At 42.1% G+C, this 14,492-nt stretch overlaps 1 protein-coding gene across 7 annotated transcripts in view; it reads right to left on the bottom strand.

Annotated features, from left to right (window-relative positions):
* The window catches only part of LOC121725729 (protein hu-li tai shao), a 63,019-nt gene that overhangs the window by 11,557 nt on the left and 36,970 nt on the right, over positions 1-14,492 (bottom strand). For 5 of the 7 annotated variants that reach the window (XM_042112799.1, XM_042112803.1, XM_042112802.1 and 2 more), the window contains 13 exons: positions 11,949-12,060; positions 9,935-10,108; positions 9,375-9,507; positions 8,938-9,108; positions 8,639-8,781; positions 8,260-8,505; positions 7,817-7,954; positions 7,266-7,360; positions 5,167-5,287; positions 2,697-2,720; positions 2,250-2,360; positions 1,687-1,818; positions 884-1,043 (listed from right to left, as the gene is read on the bottom strand). In XM_042112799.1, the coding sequence (XP_041968733.1) occupies positions 884-1,043; positions 1,687-1,818; positions 2,250-2,360; positions 2,697-2,720; positions 5,167-5,287; positions 7,266-7,360; positions 7,817-7,954; positions 8,260-8,505; positions 8,639-8,781; positions 8,938-9,108; positions 9,375-9,507; positions 9,935-10,108; positions 11,949-12,047 (1,747 nt within the window). In that variant the 5' untranslated portion in view covers positions 12,048-12,060. The remainder of the gene's footprint in view (positions 1-883; positions 1,044-1,686; positions 1,819-2,249; positions 2,361-2,696; positions 2,721-5,166; positions 5,288-7,265; positions 7,361-7,816; positions 7,955-8,259; positions 8,506-8,638; positions 8,782-8,937; positions 9,109-9,374; positions 9,508-9,934; positions 10,109-11,948; positions 12,061-14,492) is intronic. The other 2 variants (XM_042112804.1, XM_042112800.1) reach the window with 1 other exon arrangement.

Here is a 14,492-nt window from a genome sequence, read left to right on the forward strand (position 1 = left end):
TTGTGAAGAAAAGACGCCAAGATATATGTAAGCGCTCAAATCAATCAAACGACAATCTGACATTAGCTATGTCCACACTATGCAATTTCATCTTCAATTTTCGTCATCATCTTTTTATTCAACTTTCGTTTGGCATATTCAATAATTGAATATGCCAAACGAAAGTTGCCCAGCTACAATGCGTCAAAATCCACCCGCGTTGGAAAGAAAAAGTGCCATAGCGTCGCGAGCATGCCTCACGTGCGATGTTGACTGCGCTATAACGCAAGCCCTTGATGAACAAAAAAAGCCAAAGTGTGGACAAAGCTATTTAACAAGAAATCGACAGCGTTTACCGCTAAGCCAACGCTTGCTTACAAGTGCATGCGAGAGTATTTTTTCGCCCAACACAGCCATGGATGACAATTATAGTTGACGGGTAGGTATCGAAATATGTCCAGTGTTCATGAGGTCGAGAATCGACGCTATACTGTTGATTTGAAATTCTGGTTAGGCAAGCTAAAAACATTATATTTAAACAAATTCCTAAATGAATAGGACTGACATCAAAATTTATTTTCTTGTTAATAAGTAAGTAATTGCAATTCTACCAATTTTTTGTTGAATATTTAAATAAGTATAATTAATAAGTTTATTATGTTGTTTTGTTAAGTTTGATAAAAAATATTAATTCCTTTAATGAGTATAAAATAATTGTAATGACAATGTACTTAATTCTTATTATTATTGTAATACACTCCGGACAAACCTTCGTGGTTTATGGAGAGTATATCTCAAACGTCTCGTATGATTTATGAAAATAAAGGAATAAATAAATAAAAAATAATTTGACGTATAGGGCACATACATAAAAGTATAATTGCACCTTATGAATAATACTCACAGTCGCCGCGCTGCTTGCGCTCAACGGTGCGGCGGTACTCGTCGATCTCAGACTCGGTGACGTGGTCGAAGGGGTTGCGGGCGTAGGGCGCGCTGTACATGGTCGCGTTGTGCTGGTACCCGCGCTGGATTATGCCCTTCGACGCCGCGCCCATCAGCACCTGGTATACATAGAAAATTAAGGAATATCCGAAAGTCTGTCGTATGTAATACATAATGGTTTTTTCAGACTCGCCTTAGACAATGAAAAGTTACGGAGCTTTACTGTTAGCCTAGTTATGCATTTCATGCTTTTTGTACGCAATTTGCGTCGCGACGTTATAGTGCACGCAATTGTTACGCAATGCGGTATTATTTTAAGAAAATTAGTTTCAAAATCGTCGATCAGACCATTAATTCATATAGTTTTGAAAGTTGGTACAGTTATTACTTATTCCTAAAGGTGTCCAGATGAATATACTAAATGTCCCTGAGGGTGGGACACGAGCCGCCGGTGGGGGAGGGGGGAAAGACCTTCAAGGTTCTTGTTACTCGAAAATTATTTATAATATCTCTTTAGTGACTTCTACATTAATTATCTACATAAAATTTTCGTATAAATTACGTCTAAACATTTTTACTGTATAATCATTACTTTAGGAAATACAGAGTATTAAAAGGGTACGCATGCACTGTTGTATGTCCATCCCACAATTTCAACAATGGAACCAATACTTTTCGCCATTCTAGAACAGACCACCCATTTTGACTATAAAACTACTACATCCTAGTTTTCTACTACATCTCACTACATCAGCCACTCACCACGTGATCTCCGGTGTGCGTGTTGGCGGCGTCCTCGCCGACGAGCTTGGAGGCCTCGTCCCACGTGACGCCCTCCAGGATGTGCGACTGCGGGCCCGCGCTGATCTTGTCCGCGCGACGGTTGTCCTTGATCTGGGACAGGCATATGTTAGAGAAAGATCCTTGTTTTTATGTGTGTGTGTGTGTGTTGATAGCTGTGTTTTAGCAAATACATGTAAGTTAAAAGTGTCTTATGTGAATGATAAAACGACTGTCTCTGATAATTGTCCTCTAGACGTTACTTATGTGTGTGGAAGAAACTGTGTTTAAAAAATGTAAGTCTGTTAAAATTGTTTTACGTGTGTATCAACAACTGTCTTTTACTAATCCCCTTACCAATGAAAAAATTTAGACAATTATTATACTGGCTATATTATAATATTTGGCCTGTCAAGTGACATTTCCTACCTTTCTGACAGTGACAAACATTGTATAGCTTATCCATTGTTATTTTTCAATAGTAAGAGGACAAATCTATGAGTGTCTTGTAAAATTGTTTGTAATTTATCAAAACGTGATCTCACCTGCTGCTGCAGCGCTTTGAACTCCTTGGGGTTTGTGTTTTTGGGCACGAACTGTAGCGTGTCGATTTTGACCGGCGTGGAGTGAGCGGGCGAGCCGTTGTCTTGCACCCACTACACGCGCGACACCGGGCGGAAAAACAAGATAGAGTTAGTGAAAATGTTGCCAGCGAGACGGGGAGGACGGGAGCGCCCCGGCGTTGCCATCGAGAATGTACAGTTTCGGGGAGCGGGCGAGGCTCGACGCGCGGGAGGGGAGGCGCGGGGGGAGCGGGAGCGTCGTGGCAACATTTTGACCAACCATCTTTCGCCCTACACTGTACAGACTCGATACAACACCAGGGGACTATGAAATGCTGTTGAATACAGTGAGTGTTAGAGAGTAATCGGAAACGTTAGGAAGACCCAAAACACCGCAAAAAGAAACGGACAGCCAGCGAAAAACGTTACCTCGTCGTCGTTAGCGCCCACCCACTGCAACACATTGTCGGCATTAGTTACACGCACACACGCGGCAGGGTTAGTAATATTCAAAAGCATTTCATACGAGAGCTCGCGAATAAATACATTCTGTTATTTATATATTATTTATTTGTATTATAATCTTTAGAAGCACAAGAAATTATATAAGCCGCCCGACGTATTTAAATATTATCGTTTAAATAGATTGGGATAGAATCGATACACTCGTTAGCTTACGACTAATATAAGGGCGTCGCCACACCGAGTGCGATACTGCTGCGGTCGCACATGTCGGTGTCAAAAAATTATTTTAATAATATAATAAATGCAAAGAAACTTATGATCAAAATACATTTTCCTTTCTAGTCGATATTTTAAAACCAACGCTCGACTAGCCGTTTTAATAAGTCTTGACATTGTTTCTTATTATTATGGAAGCCAATTACCTTTAACTTATTGCACTTAAAATTGCCCACGCAAATACGTAATCCCTATTTCCACGTTATTGAGTCCCTTCACCTAACAAACTAGTAATATATTTAAATTTTACGAACTAATGAATTCCACGTAAACCTTGTAATAAATACAAAACCCATATAATAAAAAATATGTCCGCGATATCGCACTCAGTATGAAACGCCTCGATTTGATAAACCTCTTATTATTAAACATCACTATAAAATCATAAAATTTGAGCTCAAGTGTTAGAAGCTGGAATGTATGACAATGCGACGTCCAGTTTGAACACGACACTCGGTTAGGCCAGTGCCAGGCAACATACTATGCCATTCTCTATGACGACAAGGCAGGGATTTCCAACCATTGGTGTGTCCCGTTTAGGAGTTAATTTTGCGACTGCTTTTCAGTGTGTTATTTTCGTCTCAAGCAATTTTCACTCATGATATTCAAGGTCCTGGATGAGGTTATTTTTTTTAATGTCAAGCAAACTCCAATAGGAGGTGCTTAGGGTAAACGGTTGGGAGCCCCTGCGATACAATATACAAATTATAAATTAAAGAATTGGTTCAATAAATAACAGGAATGTTTTTCAGGTGATGCTGGAACTGGCCTATCAAATATAAACTATTCACTAATATACAACATAATACACATCAGTATGAAAGTCTCGCAATATACATAATATAGTATGGCCGCTCATGTCCTGTGTTAGCTCTCGCCATGTACATAATATACATAATCTATGTCTACACATAATTAAAAACTTTCCCGACACTATTTTGATAAATCTATAGATTTGTAACGTTGGGAACCCTATTTGGCGAACGTATAAGATTAAAAACGATTATAAAAACCCAATATCAAATTACGTATAAGAGTAAAAAGAAACATACAAAAGAGGACACCCAAATTGTAACATTTTTAAAGATTTGCTTTCGTCTACATCGCATCTAGTTAGAAACAGAAGAAGTTACCATAATATGTTCCGTACGCCTAAAGCCTACCGTTGATTCGTATGTCTTAAAATTATCAAGATCCAAGCGAGAAAACTTCAAAACTATAGGCTTATGGTACTACAGAAATCGGTGTACTGTTTATCATTTTAAGACATACAAAATCGTTTTTGACATAGCAATAATGACGCGTACCACATCCAAAGACACTACACAGATCACTTTAAACTATGGCGACTGTCCGGGCAGAGTATAAACCAAAAAAGTATTATAAAACTGGAACTTTTTTTATGAATCTTTTCTTCAATTCAACTTAAAATTTTCAAGTATTACACCAATAAATGGTCCCTGAAGTCTCCATATTATTTTTAACAATAGACACAACCAAAACCCTTCACATTTGGAACTCACACAAGGGTAAAACTTGTAGCAATAATAAAATTAATAAAATAATAAAATCTAATAGTCAAGGATAAGCCACGATCTTAAGAATAAACATTACGAAAATTTTACGACCACAAGAACATTTAAAGTTTACTTAAGTAGATATTTAATAAAGACTGACAGAAAATCATTTTATGTCTATACTTTTACTAGGTAACCCCATAAGTAAACATAAAATGTCTCCGAGTGGAGCCGTTAGTTTCAGAACAGAAAACCCTCCCAGACAGTTTGGGACGCAAGAGAAGACAGAAAGTGATCCATGAGTCGGTGAACAGGGCCCTGATTCACAAAGAGCAGTTCGATTCGAATTCGGAAACTTCACCGCGCGACATACAATAAACGTTAGGCATTGACCAATAGCTGCAAAGTTTCAGAATCCGGGGCCGTACAACGAAACCGTTTTGAGACTTACACAATCGAACGTAAATACCGCGTCCTACTCGTAACGTCAAATGGCGTTGTAAGAGTATGACGCGGCGGCGTTCTTGTTCGCTTGTGTGACTCTCAAAACGGTTTCGTTGTAGGCCCCTGAGTCGAACTGGAATCGTAAAGCGCCCTGCCGGCGTGCCGGTCTATTCGGCCTCGACTCTCAGGTATTCTACCTTGGTGATCTTCTTGGGGTCGCTGGTGCCGGTCTCCAGCACCTCCACCTTCTGGTAGACGTTGGGGGAGTTCAGCCAGCGTGTGCGCTCGCCCGTCTTGCCCTGGCCCTTCTTCCATATTCTGTGGACACAAAATTACTGGTTTAGATTGTTAGAATTCATAAATCTTAATATCAAAATAATAACAACTAGCGCCATCTATGTGTTGTATGTATAAATATCAAGTTGTATTATCTATGATAATGTCGCAGCCGACTGGTTTAAATAGCCGTTCAATCAAACAGCTAGCCCTTTGACTGAACAACGCCATTCAATCACACGTCTAGCTTTTATATTGAATATTTTAGTCGCTCTAAACGTTCAACACTACAGCTGATTCAAAAGCCGCAGTCTAATTGAAGTAGTTCAGCGCGCACCGCTGCGGCGCTAGGTGCATTTTATTTACAATATAGCGTCAACTAGCAGGTGTTTGTTGGTGTTTGTTGTTGTTTTTCGGAAAGAAAGTAGTTAATAAAAGTTACAAGTGTTATTAAAGAGACAAAAATTGTGGAGGGAGACACATACGAGTGAATCAAAATTTCAACAAATATTCGAGGAGAAATTACGGAATTATGAAATGGATGGACGCAGTCCCCCCGAAAGGGGGGTTCGGGGGACACAGCCCCCCGTCAAAACAAAAACAAAAACAATCCAGAAAGTCCTAAAATAGGTTAGGTTAGAACTTAGACCACAACACAGACAGAGCCGAGCGAGCGCAGCGAGCGTGCTGGGGCAGCAGCCGGCGACCGTCGTCAAATAAAAGGGGGGCTCGGGGGGCGCAGCCCCCCGCCAAATCAAAAACAAACACAATCCAGAAAGTCCAAAAGTAGGTTTGGCTAAGTGTCGTCTAGCTGTAGTGTTGAACGTTGTAGTCAACAAGTCGGCTAAACGACGTATAGCCGTGTGAATGGCGTTGTTCAGTCAGAGGGCTAGCTGTTTGATTGAACGGCTATTTAAACCAGTCGACGGCGACAATAATACAACTTGATTTATGAATATTATAAAGCTCGATAAGTACACAAAACCGCGAAGTGAATTTGCAGTTGTAATGTGAGATAGATCGAAGGCCGAAAACAAAATTGAATAGGATTTAACAAAAGGAATCGTAAGCGACAAGCAATCAACTTCGAAATTATCTAATGAATCTTGAGATTTCTTGATTAAAGGAACTCTGTGTTACAAAATTGCATCACCATCGCGATTTGTGGTTTTATCATAACTTGTCAGCCTCATGGGAATACATTAATATAGAAAACCTATTCTAACATTATGTATAATGCAGAATTCAGTCAGTGCTATGTAGCCGTTAATTATATTTTGCCTATATGCAGCGATGATCTAAGTGTGTCTACCTAAATAGACGTGTAATACTGTTGTGCATAGTCAATTTATGTTAATGTGTGATTATGTAAAGATGAAACAACGTAATGAGTTCTGCGTATTGATTATATACTACGTGAACTACATAGATTGCATTATGTACAGAATTACCATAATATAATTATTATACTATATTCCCGATTCGATGTTATCAGTCCGATGTAACAATTCAATATATTAAAGCAAAACTTACAATGATACATAAATTAAGGTAAATTTAATTTTTAATTTAATTATTTTGAAACTGCTTTTTGTACGTTCTGCTTTTTGTACGTGTACACCTATATACATCCCCCGAGGGGGTGGGGGATACTTAACGTATTCCCCAAAAAATCCTAAAAAAAAAGGTTAGGTTATGTGTAATGTCATTTTACATGACTTAGTCCCAAAAAGTATTGACATTTCTGGATTTATATTTGATTTTTGTGTGCAGGTCGATGGTGTCGGGTGGTAGGTCATAGGTTGGAGATAGAGTGGAAAGTGTCGGCCGTCACGTGTGGTGCCAACAGGCTTAGCATGACAACAATAAAAACGGGAAAGAACGGAGATACTAACAGATTTTAGTGACAAAATTTTCGTTTTTCTATCTGTCACTTTGTCTATTCTTCCGTAGAAAGATACCGTTTCTATAGTGAGCATGCGAAGCCTGCAGGTGTCAAGTGTCAGATGGTAGCACTCACCCCTGCTTGTAGAGCTCCTCCTCCTCGAGCAGGTAGCCGAGCGAGGAGACCGCCGGCGGCACCTCCACGTCGTTCTTCGGCTTCGGCACATCGTTCTGATAACGAAAGAGAAGATAAGTTAGCTATATCTCGGTGTCCAGTTCCGCTACGGATATTGTGTTTAAAGTTTGGGATATGACATGAACTTGAATGAATGAAAGGTGCACCAGCAGTCTCGCGCGATTAACTCCGCATAACTCCAAAGTTATGAATTATACCAAATAGCAACTCTGGTGACTGATGGTATCACTTTGGATTTCAGAATTTATTCAAATATACTAGAAACTCTAGCAAGCGATTCGAGGACTCCTTAGATTGTATTAAAAAGTCGTAGTTAACTTATCTATGCTGGTTAAGGAGCTATTGTCAGACTTACATGCTTATAGAGGAGGCATGTGTGATAGCTATAGATTGGGCATTTAGGGGGTTTTATGATTTATCTATCTTTAAGAATGGGAAAATACCCAAACATTTTGGGCATTTATGGGTATTTTGTCTTGCGATGGGCGCACCTTGATGAGCGGATGGCGGTAGATGTAGCCGGTGCGGAAGCCGGCGTTGTCGAGCATCCGCATCAGCGCCTCGAACTCCTCCCCGCCAACTCGCCACTTCACCGCGTCGCCCGGCGGCTTGCGGGAAGACTCGTAGATCTGGACACGGGAAAAGAGTACTTAGAACACATATTATGAGAAGGTTTGCCGTGCAAATGTGATTTTTTTAAATACTTTTTAGTTTTAACTTTACTATATGAATAAACTGTATATTCATTGGCATATGGTAAATGTGTTTACAAATGTCTGGGTTTTATCATATCATTTAAACTGATAAACTGATTTTTATCTAGATATTTTTGGATTAACTATTCAGGGAATGACGGATAACACTGCGAATACGCCATTTACATTGATAGACAGCTCATATAAATAACCAGCTTAACGAATGTTGCATATCCCACCTGTCGCCTAGTCTCCTCGTCGATGATCTGCAAGTCATCGAGCGGCAGCGCGGCGAGACGCAGCTGAACCTCGGCGGCTGCGGTGAGGTTCTTGGCGAGGTAGAAGGCCTCCTCGAGCGTCGCGCCGCAGCACAGCGCGCCGGCGCCGCTCACCACCAGCACGCGGCCGTGCGGGCCCAGCGCGCGGAACACGCGGTCCTGCTCCTCCGCGTCCAGCGTGCCCGCCGGCGCGGTGTGGTACGCCACCTGCAATAATATGAAAACGTTTATGAAATAACTAGCTTCCTCCCCTCGACTTCTCCCACTTGATGTAGTATTATTCGCATACAGACTTTGAACCTGTAAAGTAGAATTTATAATAACTCTAACGCCAACTCACCTCGCCCAGCAGCGCCGCCTCGTGCGAGAGCGGCAGCAGGCCGCGCTTGGTGCACGACACCGCCAGCGCCGCCGGCGAGCGCACGTGCAGCACGCACCGCACGTCAGGCCGCGCCGCGTGGATGCCCGCGTGCAGGGAGAACCCTACGGACAAACAATTATTCATCATTCCCCTTTCCTCATACACAAAGGTTTTCGTAAGTTAACTTATAGTTTGTAAGCCTCAGTTAACCTTGATAGATTTATGAACATAGCTGATCATCATCCTCTCATGACATTAGAATTTTATTATAAGCCTACCTTCGACGTTGACGGGGAAGTTGGTGGTGCCCTGGTCCTGGACGGTGCCCTGCATGTCGACCTTGACGAGGGAGGAGGCGGTGACCTCGTGCGGCAGCAGCCCGCGCGGCGTCGTCAGCACCTGCTCCACCGCCGTGTTCAGGCGCGCCGTGATCTGGCCGGAGTACCCCGCTGCGAACACAAAAAGTCTTTTAATAACGTTGTTGGTTATTTAGCAAACCGATAGCTGATAATTTCCGGTCTAAAATATACTGAACCTAATTGGAATGGGAAAGGAGATATGATAGTTTTTATCTCGTAAGAATGTACGGATCATTTGCTTTAAACGACTTTCGGCGCATGCTACAGGCTGTGCAACAACTAGGAATTCATATTTTTATAACAAACTGTACAGGTTTAAGTATAACGATGGATGGATGAAATGGCGTGGAACTCACTCTGCGTCCACCCGAACAGGTCGACGAGGCGGTAGACGGCGGCGAGCTTGCAGCGCAGGATCTTCTCCCCCTTCTCGTAGCCCACACCCTCGATGCCGCGGATGTCGTTGATGGGCAGCACGCAGCTCGGGCCCTGGAGATGTATAGGTATACGTTAGTTACAAAGGAATTTCTTTGATATGTAGCTTATACGGTGAGCAATCAAGCTTGTCGCCTATCTAATTAGTACAATTGGCCGTTTTTATCAACGGCGGCCTAAAGTCCTTACCTGCCATCAAGGGTTCCTATTTCTTAAGATTCATGCCTTATAATATTGTTTCTCCTTGGAGCAGGTGACACGCAAGCATCGTTGGAGTAGTTATTATCAGAGATACAATATGATCTAAGATTCTTTAGAAGATCGCTAGAGGGCACCTAGCCTTATAGGAGGCGGTTAGTAAGAATGACGTTCGGCAAATCTTGCAATGACGAGGCTGCATGTTGCTCTAGCTTCTCCCATGACGCAACCGACACGCTCTCGATCGCAGTGGTCAATGGTGCTGGTCCAGGGTGTGACTCACCCGCAGGCTGCCGGTATGCAGGCGGCCACCGACCATCTCGCGGATGCGCTGCAGCAGGGGCGCGTCGCCGCCCTCGTGCATCTGCTGGTCGAGCACGCGCTCCAGCTCCTCGCGGAACAGCTTCGACGACATCAGCGCCTCCACGCGCTTGCGCCGTTCCATCTCGCGCACGTCCTGCATAACACAAATTATTGTACTGCGCATTTACACACGTCACTTATATCCTGCAATATTTTCTAAAGAGATCCCAGGAGGCTAAGACAAATGATCTATTGAATTAAAACGAGCCAACATCAGATTCTATGATTTATCTTTATGCCTGTCTGTTACCACTAACCAAAACTTGCTGGCCCGGTTTTGATATTTGTTGTAGAGATACTTTCGAGTCCCTTAAAAGGATGAATAATTGCCTGTGTCACAGTGGGCATTCCACATTTCGCATAAAAGTTACGGACAGAAATACAGATCAATTAACCCAGGGGTTCCCAAACTGTGCGCCGCGGCGCCCTGGTGCGCCGTGGAAAGGCAAGAGGGACGGCGCCGTGAGTCGATCCTCCACAAATATTATAAAATAAAATTATAATATTGTGAATAATACAAAGCAGGCAGACGATTAACTTAATATTTGTAATTGTTTATTATTATTTACTTGCTTAGCCTAACTATAATCATTAAAGGTGTTTATTTATGTATCTTTTTGTAATAGCTAGGTAGAGAAGAGCGCGCATTGTAAGTGCGCCGCAGGCTGAAAAAGTTTGGGAACTCCTGAATTAACCTATCGAGCCGCGTAAGGACACCGATGACCGCGACAACAGTAGAATAACAATAGATTTCCAAGAATCCGGGATCGATGGATATAGCTCAAGGAGTTCACTATAAATTAACTGCTATATGGTAACTATATTTATGTAGTTCAGTTAGTCAGACGGCGACATGACCACTTCAGACAACCACCACATAAATCACTTCGCAATCATTACCGATTACTGGCGATAAGTGGTAAGTGCCGGCTCGGTAAGCGGTAAGTGGTAAGTAGAAACTCATATCAGCGTGTTAATGTCACCGTGTCGTTAGTTTATTGGCAGTTGACATCTAGATACTAACGAGGTTCGATTACACCTAACTTGTGATTAGCGAAATCTGTTTAGAGTTTAGACCTAGACATGAGACCGGTTCTTCTAGTTAGGTAATCTTAAGTGTGTTATGTATCTTTTAGATCTACTATGTATCTAGTGAATAGAGACTATATCTGTCATAAAGTTGTATTAGACGCGCACAGCTTTAAGTCGTTTAGAAGAACTTGAGAAGGCGATATAACAAAACTCTAGTCCAAAAATCGGCACAAATAAATTATATACCTGGGTATTTTGATCGTATTTCATAAATTATAGCATACGGATTACCCATATCGTCACCCCCGCGCCCTCACCGGCTGATAGGAATAACAACTACGAATTGTCTGATAATTTTTATTTTATTGCGATTTGCGCCACGCTCCACGCTTACTCCTCACCCCAAAAGAGATCAAAAATCTCCCCTATTCCCTTCCATTTATGCTAAGCTTATAATGTGTGGCCTATAGCAAAGATTTTACTCAACAATCAGACCACCGTATCTAAGCAATTAAACGTGATGATAGGTCGTAATGATGCAGCCCACGCCGGCGCTCGTTCACCGTTGTTAAATCGCGGCGGATCCTACGCCGATGGCTCAATCAGCTGCGGTATGATTAGGATCGTGACACAACAGAGGGCTTAGCCAACACGTTTTCTTTATTGCTTCTTTATAGAAATGCATGGAATTGACATAGGCGTTCGATGATATTGAGTCGATATTCAACTCATGTCATGTCTGTGAGGGTTGTATGCTTTGAGTTGAGAAATATTACTATATCATAGGTTGTAACTTGTATCATGTATGCCGCTATTATATAGCCGTCAGGTCTATCGTGTCAATTGTCGTGTCAAGATTGCGTTTAGGGTCGTTGCACAGAGCATGCGTCGACCGCACTCACCGCGTCGATGTCCGCCGGCCGCTGCTTCAGCCGCTCCTCCTCCTCCGCCGACAGCGTGCCGGTGCCGTTCGGTAACGTCTCCGTGTCTGTGTCCGCCATTTTGTTTGTTTATCTGCAATAGAAAAATTACATAATAATATGAGATGTGGGCTAAATTCATAAATATTTTTAGCGCATGAGATAACGAAACGATAACGAAATTGTCATGACATAATCATAATATGAGATGTGGGCTACATTCTTAAAATATATTATGTTCTTAGCGCATAGGATTACGAATTTACAAAAAGCAGTGATAAAATTTACATAGACTTTAGGTCTGAGATATAGTAGCATTTGTGGAACCTTACACAACGTCCAATCAGTACGAGCATCAGAGTATTCAGAGTACTATATCGCGGACGTCGTCCATCCTGCGGTGACCGCAACGGACGCGAAGCAGTGTCACCTTTTCCTTAACAAAGTTCAGCGAGTATTTCGCAATGTGGCTGACGGACGGCTCCGTATAATTTTTCGCAACGATTACCCCACCAGCGCCGCGCCGGTGGGAAGAGCCGGCGGTGAACCAACGTGGTAACGTTAATAACAGCTGATGACGAGAGGTCATGTGGTTTGACCCTGTAACACGAGAAGGGGCGTGGCATACTGGCATCGCACATTAACGGGTGTGCATTGACGGTAGGTCCTCTCCCTGCCGTATCACTGTAGTGTATCATCTCTCTACTCTCTCTACAACAAACGTACTTAAAAATATACGAACGTACGCACGTACGGCAAGTCTTTTAAACTGCCGTTCAGTCAATACACACCATTAGAAGACGAAAATGCAAACTCATATCCCACATTTTGCCCTAAACCGTATTATGCGATTCACCAAAACGGTATGTAGGACTGCATAGGCTGATGTATAATATTATAATACTCCGTTAGCGCTAATACCGCAGCCCGCAGCACCGCAGGCTCCGGTCGCTGTCAAAACGCGCGTCTTGCGGTCGCGTGGTTATCGACATGCCAACACTATCAGGCATCAGCTGTGCTGTTTTATATTAAACATCCATGACGAAATGTTTACTGAGTTTAACCAACGAAATATACCAAAAGTTTCAGAGAATATTACGATATTTTATGGTACGAGTGTAATTCAAAAACACATACTTAATGACATTTTATACAATGTCATAATGTCATATAAACATATCTGTACATTATATATAAGCATATATAATGTCTAACATATATAACATTATATATAAACATATATAATGTCATATAAACTAGATGACGCCCGCAACTCCGTTGCGACAAAATTGGTTTATCGCGCGGGAACCGTACATTTTTCCTAAATGAAAAGTTTCCAACCAATGTCCTTTCCCGGGACTCAAAGGTTTGGGCGTGAAGAGGTAACAGACCGAGATACGTATACAGCCACCTTTCGCATGTATAACAGTATAACATTAGTACGGAAGTATGGAAGACCCATAGATAATAATAATAACGGTTATGATGACTGAGATTTGAGTACTGTTGGGAAATGAACAAATATGAGTAGTGATTGTATAATTATCGTGATTGGTTTCGATATAAAGTCTACCAGTTAGCGGTGACGAGTGCTCAGTACTGACTGCTGACACTGTTGGTGCGCAGGGCTGGCGCGACTGTGTACCAACTACCAACCCTTTATCATAGTAGAAGGAGGGGAAGTAAGTTATCTTCATACAAAGGCACCGCGCGCGGCTTGTATGTGTGCGCCATAGTATCAATGCGTCGCCACATACACAACAAAATCTTGGCGGTACCAGCCTCTAATAACTGGCCGAGATTTTGTTGTGTGCCGTACGTGGCGACGCATTTATACTATGGCGCACACATTCAAGCCGCGCGCGGTGCCTTTGTATGAAGATAACTTACTTCTCCTTTTACTATGGCTTTATTTTCTCTACCCCTTACCACTCAAAGTATAGAGCAAATAATTACTTATAGGTCTGTTTATCTTTGTAGGGCAAATTGGAAACATTACAAACGAAGAACATGAATTAGTTATACGCTACTTTAATATTATTTTTTACAAAAATACAAGTCTTAAAAATTTACTGCAGCATAAAACCCGAAACTAATTAGGAATTGTTGGCTTGTTCTTTCTTTACCAAGACTTGGCAAATCCAAAAAAAAAACTAAACCATCGATTTAATAAACTTATATTCGTTGTCGATAAATGTTATCAACGTATGTTCGCCACAGCCCACATAAAAAGCGTTAGAAAAGAGTGAAGACTCAAGACACATTCCATTGTGTTATCTTCACACAGTGCTCCCGCAAAGGTAAAGGTTAAATAAATAAATAACTGTTATCAGGCACGCCCACCAACTCAGAAGAGCTGCAGGTGCGATGCCGGCCTTTAAGAGGGAATAGGGTAATAGGGGAGGGTAAGGAAGGGAATAGGGTAGGGGATTGGACCTCCGGTAAACTCACTCACTCGGCGAAACACAGCGCAAGCGCTGTTTCACGCCGGTTTTCTGTGAGAACGTGGTATTTCTCCGGTCGAGC

Source organism: Aricia agestis, chromosome 3, assembly GCF_905147365.1.
Source record: "Aricia agestis chromosome 3, ilAriAges1.1, whole genome shotgun sequence".
Taxonomy (NCBI): domain Eukaryota; kingdom Metazoa; phylum Arthropoda; class Insecta; order Lepidoptera; family Lycaenidae; genus Aricia; species Aricia agestis.